This window comes from Cynara cardunculus (assembly GCF_001531365.2).
Source record: "Cynara cardunculus var. scolymus isolate 2C chromosome LG 5, CcrdV1, whole genome shotgun sequence".
Classification (NCBI taxonomy): domain Eukaryota; kingdom Viridiplantae; phylum Streptophyta; class Magnoliopsida; order Asterales; family Asteraceae; genus Cynara; species Cynara cardunculus.
Genome location: NC_037532.1, coordinates 8,218,680 through 8,227,934, shown reverse-complemented (window position 1 = coordinate 8,227,934; position 9,255 = coordinate 8,218,680). Strand labels below are relative to the sequence as shown.

Sequence of the window (9,255 nt, the reverse complement as noted above, 5' to 3'; positions counted from 1 at the left end):
TTCCTGCACCTCTCCTCCAGCTTTCCCGCACCTTAGATCCACTAGGCAGTAGGCGCTGTCGTGCTACACTAGGCGGCAGGCGCTGTCGTGCCATTTTCACACAGCAAGTACTGCTGTGTTTCGCCCAAACAGCAACCTACAGTGCTGTTTCTTCGTCTGCTTCGCCGAACAGCAGCTTGTTGTGCAGTTTTTTTCGTGTGTTTCGCCCAAACATCCGTCTACAGAGCCGTTCCTTCGTTCCTGTCGCCAAACAGCAGCACTGCTATGCTATTTCTTCGATAGCTTCGCCCAAACAACAAACGTTGTTGTGTTGCTGTTGCCTCGCAAGTTAGGAGTGCGTTTTTGTTGTGTTTGAGCTTCCTTCCTTTTACCAATTAGCTCAAGACTTGGGATTTCTCCTAAATCCTATTAAGGTGAGTTCATCTTAATTCATCCTATGAAAATTTTACTTTTGTAAGAAAGCTTTTATTTATCATATACCTTAACTTAAAATGAGGATTATTGGGTCAAAAGAACAAACTTGGGTAATCCTGTTATATTGATAAGTTGAGTTTAGATAAATGAATTAAATCACTTGGTAAAACACTCTTTCTCAAAGTGTTGTTGATTATTAAACTCTAAAACCCTCATGCCCCTAGTTTTGAGTTCTTTATTGGCAAAGTGGGGTTATTTCGCTTGTGTTAGGACGCATGTAAGATCCTATTGATAAGTAAGTACTTTTATGCTTATGATACCGTATTCAAGCATATCACTATAATATAGTGGGTTTGAAAGCATGAAAGTTGTTTCATTGTATTGGTGTGAAGGGTGGTGTGAGTTGGATTTAGGCATTGTAATCATTATGTAAATTCCAAATCACCTTCTCACTCTCACTCGGAAATAGGCATTGCGATTATTATGTAATTTCCGAGATAAATAGCTTAAGATCACGACCAACTACATGACTGGTTAGGTTGACGTCAATGGTATTAAACCTGTAAGTGATGCTCTATAACGTTAATTTATGACTTACTTTGTGTTCCGTCATAATCAACAGTAAATCGGGTCTCCCCCGTCATCTTCGGATGTTCTGACTTCACCCCGTGAAAATTTAGAATTTATTATTCTCCTTGTATCATTTAAAATTACGTCATTCATATATATATATATATATATATATATATATATAGGCATGCATGTATGATGGGTTAGTGATTCTTTTCTTTTACATTATTTGGACTCACTAGGCGTAAGCCTAATGCTCTTTTTGAAATAACTTGTTTGTCAGGTTCCTTTAGCGGTGGGATTCAAAGGGTTGAGGGAGCGTTGTCTCGTAAAAGACTTTTGTGTAGTTAAAGCTTTTGGTGTTTTGGAGCGTTGCAATATTTGATGATACGACACTTTGTTGGAGACGATAGAAACACCCGTCCTTAATCCAGGCATAGGATTGTCTAGATTAATAGGTTGTTAATTATCGCCTCTTTAATTGTTTTGTAAACGCTATATCATTTCCCTTTGTTGGACGATCCATATTAAACTCTAGTTTTCGCTTGTGTTTTGGGTTCAATTTATCTCTTACCTTATTGTTTTCTTAGGGTGTTACATAATTAAACTAGTCAAGAGTTCTATGAGGCCTTCTGGCTTGATTTTAACTCAAATGAGTTTGAGGACATTTGTCCATTTATAATGGCTATGGAGTCTTAGATGCATAATATGTATATTCCATAATTGTTGGATATTACTGCTTTGGGTGCGTGTCATTCAATTTGGGGTCATGTAAGTTTAGACTGTAATGCATTGGATCCATAGGCATATAAGTCAGTCACATTGATATTTGAGGAGTTTTGATGTCCTCATTTTGAGACCAAATGCTATGTAGGTATCATGATAGTTGGTATTGCATAGAGGAACCCGTGTAGGTTGGACTTCGGGACCATGGGTATTTGCAGAGGAGAACCTGTGTGGGTTGGATCCGAGACCCTTGTATTATGATGATGAACTTGTATGGAGTTAGGCATCAGGACCCATATGTAGAGGTTGCTGCCTAGTAGAGCTAACTTTAGGGATGAACTTGTGAGGATTCGGGCCCCAGAACCATTGGATTGTAGTGTGACTCTATGGTATATAAGTAGGCATGAGGTTGGGGTATCATGAAGATGAACTCGTATGGGTCAGGATTCGAGAGGGATTAGACATTGGCCCGTGATCTTAGGACGCTGCTCAATAATGTCAAATCATGGCTTACTTTGTGTTACACCACAGTCGACGGAATCGGGTCTCCCCCATCACTGAAAGGCGTTGCTTAGGTAATTAGTCTGTGCTTTCAGTGATTTTGGGGAATGTGATAATATCGTATTTCAAACGTTTTGTGAGTTAAATCTTATTCACATACTTTAGGAATAAGTATAATGGCAGTCTGATCTTAAAGCAATATTCTATTATGGAATCTCATTTTGGAAACAATGGGTTTTGTGAATGTATTCGATGCTTTAAATGCTACTTTAATAAAGGAATTGTTGGAAAAAAAGGGAAACTCTTCGGGTTCTTTTGTTTTTATATTTATGAGATAAACTGTTCTAACTCTCTAGGCTTTAAGCTTAACACTTTTTCTTATCGACATGTATATTAGGTCTTAGAAGGATTTGAATTGTATTGGAGCTTGTAAAGGTTCTGATAGGAAGTCCTAAAAGCATCATCCGGTTTTGAAGATAGCAGATTTGATGGTATTAGTCATACCCGATTTATTATGATTCTGTTTAAGAATTAGATTGTCGTTTAGACTCTAATACGTACCTTGTTCTCCTTTTGGCTAAGCTTTATGTAATTTCATATTAAAGTTACTTTGAATTAAAGGAGTTTTGAAAGTTTTAAATTTTCGGCTATTTTCTAATTTTAGGGGTGTAACAGAGAAGTAGTAACTTATATAATGATGTGTTTGTAGAAGGAGGGGTTAAATACAAACACAACATATTTTCACTTTTTAATTCTATAACTTAGTATTAAAATTAAGAATTACATTTTTGTTGTGGAGATTACGAAACAATCTGACTGGTGACAAATTCGTTAACACTGAAAGAGTGAAGAAAGAGAGGACTCCTTCAGATCCAAAGAACTAAGGTAGTTCTTCAGATGTTGACGCTGATTTTGCCTAAGAAACTATCACATAAAAATTCTTTCAAAATGGGTGAGTAATATAGGGACAAAGGTGGCATTTTATAACAGCATTGCATTAAATGTACTATTCAACTTTAGCACGTCTCTTCATCTGATTTGTTAATCTATCATGCTTGTACTCTTCATTTCAGCTTTGTAGTTGATTTAGATACTTGTTAACCTATCTCATCCTTCTGTATGACAAGGGAGCAGTAAAGAAAGTATGACACTAATAAGATAGTGTTTAGAACTTACTTTGGCTAACATGTTGTACATATGCTCATACCAGGATGGGTGTCAGAGAGTTGGTGAACCAAATTTGTCGGACAAGTTTACACTCCAAAATCCAACTTAACAGTAGTAGTATCTGGTGATGATCTTGACCCCACTTCAACTAGTCTTCGATTTTGTTGAAGGCATTTCATTCTTGACTACAAATAATTATAAGACATAACAAGTAAAAATCTTATCTTGTTAATTTTGAAATACAAGCTATAGATCGGATTTCCAGCTATAGAAACTATATGAATGCTTTATCGATATCAAAGAAAGACTTGGTATAAATTGTGGGTTCTTGAATTTCAAGAATGGATGATCAATAAGAATGTCAATCAAACTCTCCTCTTTGAATGGAGAATATTTAAGACAGAAGAATTGATCTCAGTTTATATAAGTGGATCCGATGAATGTATTACATCTGAAACCTTATGAATAAGTTTGGATGTTACTCTTTTGGAGTCATATCCGACTGATGAGGTTCATCGGATATTCTCCTTATAAGACAAGTAATTGTAAAAAAAATTCTAAGTGTTTGTTCGGATGCTACATGTATTATTTACAAATCTGATGGTTGAGACCAACAATTATAGTTTTATTATTCTAATTATTTCAATCACTTTATTTACGTTCAAGTTTAACCAACTTATTGTTGGAAAATCTGGGTTTTGTGGTTGGAATAGACTTGGATAAAATTCTTGGATTGCATATTGAAAATCATTTTCCAAATACTATATTTTGCGCCTACAATACTTTAGGTTAACACAAAATTAGTAGTGTGATAATCCAAAAATTACATACCCAAATTAAGGCACAAATTCGTATATCTATATTCACCAAATCAACCGTTTATGTATTTATAAGAAAAATCGACTATTACGAACGATTTAACAGTTAATTAATATGTCACTACACAACAAGTACAATTGCTTATGGATGAGGTTACGAAACGTTAAAACTAACTTAGAGACTCTAAGTCGAAGCATCACGAAGATGTACATAGCTCTGATCATACGAACTAGGGACCCTGAAGGTCCATAGGCTAGAGGCTCTATTCCTCGACACTTAGGAATCTTAGTGAAGACTCGTAACTCTAAGCATAAGGCTCTGATTACACTGTCTCTGAACTATACTTAGTCAAAATTTCTCCAAGTTCGGGAACAATTTCAAGAAGGTTTCCGACCATCCTGAAACTAAAATCTCTAAGTAGAACTCTTCTTAAACTCTGTAGGTATCGGTGCGCTCCACCTAGGATCCCACGAGGGTGCGCGGCCCCTTCCACTTCCGCTTTTCAACGATCTAAGATGGTAGAAGCAATATTAGTGAGTATACACCCCGCATCTCCTAACTCACTTTGTTTACCTTATCACCTTATTCGATCTCAAGTAAATCACAATTACACCAAAATGATTGATGACACTAAAATCACCAACGCTTATTGAACCTGAAAAAGACTATGAAGTTGAACTAGAATCAACAATTGAGAAATATGACAATTCACAACTTTGCAATAAAAATACTTAGTTACACGACACTAGAAATGTGAAGAAATTATTGTGAAAAAATACTTAGTCACGTAAGACATGGCATGAAATTGAAACCCCCTACACCTATAAAGCCGAAACGACACCACATTATTGTGAAACCATCCTCAATTGTCAAACATAAGTCGAACAACTAAGATGATGGCCAAAAGTAGACGACATTCAGGATTTGGCTCATGCCATGTTTGAATTTGAATGGATGGTAAATCTTTAGTTCAAAAATAAAGAAAAGTTGCAAGTTGTGGTGGCCGATGACAATTGCTACGTTGGTTTGGCTGATTTTGTTTTAACAAGGTACAATAGACTTCAGTAAATATTATCAGTATTCAAAAATGTACCGATCAAAATTGAAATTCAATTGTTAAACAGATGAGATATAGATGCAATCAGTTCCTCGATTCTTAGAAAGTGGACGAGAAAATCAAAAGTTAATCCCGTCGATGTTAAATTAGATACTTGTATTATTATTTTACAATAAAACTATAAATACAATTATTGTAATGAGTAATTTTGATGTGTTTAATGAGAGAAAATAATTAATATATGATTAAAATAAATTGATATTTAGTTGGGGCCACAGGAGGAGACAAATGGATTTCCAAACATGAAACACTACCTTGGAAGTGGGATCCGTATCAGACGTCATCGAAAACGACACATGATGTTCTCAAACAAAGATTTCATTGCAATTCCATGGAATCTTCATTAATCTTCCACAAAGTAAAATTAAAAAGGAGAAAACATTAAAAATCAAAATTACAAAAAGCCCTTGCTTTTTATCTTCCCACCCCCTGATCTATTGTACTTGTACATATTTATACCCTCCATTATTCTTTTTTTTTCTTTTCTTTCTTTCTTTCTCTCTTCCATCCTCCCAGTTAGTTCACATCACTCCTTACACTTTGGGTGCTTCCACCGCGATCATTGGTGGTGTTGGGATTGGAGCACTGATCGCAATGGTCGGGATTGCTGATGATTTGTATGTTCCGTTCTTTTGCATCTCTAGGTCGTTGGTCTCGAAGCCGTCAATCGTTATCATCATGTTGTTGTCGTTATTTTTTCTTGAAGCGGTTTTTACTGGTTCGGCTAGCTCTTTCTCCTTGTGTTCCTTGTACTTTCCCCAAAGGACGGAGTATAGTCCCATTACAATCAGTATGGCACCCATCACACTGCAAAATTGAAGGCTTCATTTTATCAGATCAAGATTCAATACATACAATTTGATTGATATCGAGAAGAAGTTACATGAGAAGACGTATTTACCCTCCCATGTAGATCTTTTCAGCTAGGATGAAAGAACCCATGATTGCAACAATGATCATCATTAGAGGACTAAAGGCAGTTACAAACACTGGCCCCCTCTTTTCCATTACTAGGCCTTGCACATAGTATGCAATGCTTGATGACACAATTCCCTGTTGAATATATCAGTCAACAAGTCAGAAGAGCGAGAAAGATCTAGAGAGAGAGAGAGAGAAAGAGAGAGAGAGTGTGTGCATACAGCATAGGCAGCAGCAAGAAGGTTCATATCCCAGCCAATACTCCAAACGCTAGGCCTGTGTTCCATTACAAAAGTCACAGCAATCGACTGTAAAGTGCCAATAAAGCACACTAGACAGGTGAGAGAGAGAGGTGCCTTGTATTTCCTCATTGTCACATTCTGCAAAAATGAATCAAACCCTAGTTAATTAAGTGCAAACACGATTGCATGAAAAGTACAACTCTATCGATGGTTTAACAGATTTCAAGCAATTAATACCTGAAGAATGAAAAAAGAAGCCCATGCAAAAGTAGCAATGATCAGTAGAATGGATCCTTTGAACCAATCTTTGTCAGAAGAGTTCGATGATCCAGTCGTGGTCTGCTCGGCGTAGTGAGGGTGCACATGCTTGGTCCAGACCAACTCCACCACATTACCCTTGTACAGTGTCATCAACATGGCTCCAGCTACTGTCACTATGGTGCCAATCAGCTTTGCTTGGCATCTAATCTTTTTTATCTCCAATTTTTCCATCCTTTTATTCAAAGATTTGACACATTAATTAGATTCGTTCATACTATACACATGTTATATATATATATATACCTATCTATATATGTGTATGTATATGTATTTGTATACCTGCATATGACAGCCATAACGAAGGTCATTGCTGGGAGCATGTTGCTCATAGCGCATGAAAACGTGGGTGATGTGAACTTCAATCCAGCGTAGTAGAAGTTCTGATCGATCACAGGCCTGTAGGAACCCCGAAAACGTGTTTCAGTTTCAGACTTTTCTCCTTTGTGGATGAATTGTAAATGAATTTGAAGGAAATTAAATGAAACCTACCCAAGAAGCCCCAAGACGAACATTTGCATGAAGATCGAGAATGTGATTTTCGGCCTCAAATTCCTACAATCATACAAAAGCCGAGAACTTTATAACCTGACCAAGAAACTACTCATCTTTTTTCACATTGATCATCATGAAGATTACGAACTATTAATACCTCTCGAAAATGATGGCAAAAGGTGCGATTACAGCAGTGGCGAATGCATGACGATAAACAACCAGGACATAGTGGCTCATGCCGCGATTCAACGACACTTTGGTGATTATATTCATGCCAGCATATCCAAACTGCAAGCAAATCATGGCGATATACGGCTTCGCTGTAAGGAAAAACCTCCCAAAACATCCCAACTTCCCTTCCATCTTGTTGTTTCTTGAATCTAAACTGAGAAATGCAAGATTTTTGGATGGTAGAAAACTCAAGTGTTGTAAAGGAGAGGAAAACACTTGAAGATGTTTTGTGTGTTTGTCCTAAGGAACATGTATGGAGCTATTACATATTTATAGGCAGTCTGTATGTATATTATCCATAGGGTCGAAGTTAGTGGTGGATGCGTATCATATGAATATTCCCTAATGCATGTGTGCATGAAATATGGTACATTAGATATCCATATTTTCACTGTATTCTTCTATAATACAACAATAATTATGCTTCAAATTAAATTGTATTTAATCAACTCTAATCTCAATTATTTCATAATCAAATAATTAATTATCATTTACTTTTTAATTTAACTAAAAAAAAATTACGTTTATAGACAAGTTGATCATAAGTCAGTTAAAAACCTAGTTTTTGATCGATAAGTTAGATGATAATTTAAAATACCAGCTTAAATAATATACGGTAAGATTATACAGATTGTATACAAAATGAATATTGTAAGTATATTTAATTTTAATTTTTATATTTTTAAGTAACCATTTTATTCATATGGATTCTACGTGGCTTCAATTGGGTGAGTGAAAGTTGTTTTAGTGGCAAACTAAATTGGAGTTAATGGAGTTATGATGCTAAAAATGGGCCCATCTTCTTTATTTTCAGTGGGCCTGGCCCACCAAACGTGTCCTTGGGGCCCAGCTAACATCATCATCTACCGGCCATTACGGCGTCGTTTCTTGAACAGTTTCAGCATTTATGAAACTTGTCGAATATGTTCGATGCTTGTGCCATCAATCCTTCAAACATTAGTACTACTACCAAATACTATCTTTTTAATTATCTTTTACTAAATAACCCATTACGAACAATATCTATTATAGTTTCGTTTATATTTAAAATAAATCATAAATTCAAAATTACGATGTTTTAACACGGTACTGTATATACAGTTCACATGTTAATGGTATTCAAGTCAGGATACGAATGCATAACGTAATCTGTACTCCTTGCTTCAACTTGTTCGTCCTAAATTGGGCTTTTTCGTTAGGTTGTTCTTTTGTGATAAAAACATCACTAAAAATACGTTGTTAAGGAGCTATTTGTGTTTTGGAAGCGTAATCTAATTTCTTTTCACAAACTGTATGCGCTTTACGAGCTTTCTTACCTTTTCCGAAAGCATGTGCGTTGTAATCAGATTGGAAAGAAGGAAAGAAAAGTAAATGAAAACTCCAAGACTTGAAGTAATCGAAGATGGTGGTGGTTTTGATTTAAAACACATGTACTTATTTTATGACGATATTTATCTCTTTATAGATTACCTTGACTAATTATCTTGAACCATAAAAAAGAAAAGTTAACGTATAGCTTGGTACCAATTTGACAAAAGGGTATGTAATTAAAAGGGTGTTTGGATATATATATATATATATATATATATATATATATATATAGGGGCCTATTCAAGGGAGAACTGATTCTTTTTAATCTTACCCATTGATTATTATAATATGTGGTTGAGATTGGTTCTCACAGTTACTACAAACAATTCAGTTCTCATTTGATTAAGCCCCTATATATATATATAT

General features: G+C 35.6%; 1 protein-coding gene across 1 annotated transcript; it reads right to left on the bottom strand.

Annotated features, from left to right (window-relative positions):
- Positions 1 to 5,616: 5,616 nt before the first annotated feature.
- LOC112512574 (WAT1-related protein At5g07050-like) lies at positions 5,617 to 7,741 on the bottom strand. The gene is made up of 7 exons (XM_025118615.1): positions 7,445 to 7,741; positions 7,285 to 7,347; positions 7,075 to 7,191; positions 6,712 to 6,967; positions 6,454 to 6,612; positions 6,216 to 6,367; positions 5,617 to 6,121 (listed from the first exon to the last, which is right to left on the bottom strand). Exons 1-7 carry the CDS (start codon positions 7,648 to 7,650, stop codon positions 5,848 to 5,850), a joined length of 1,227 nt encoding a protein of 408 aa, XP_024974383.1. The 5' UTR covers positions 7,651 to 7,741; the 3' UTR covers positions 5,617 to 5,847.
- Positions 7,742 to 9,255: the final 1,514 nt, after the last annotated feature.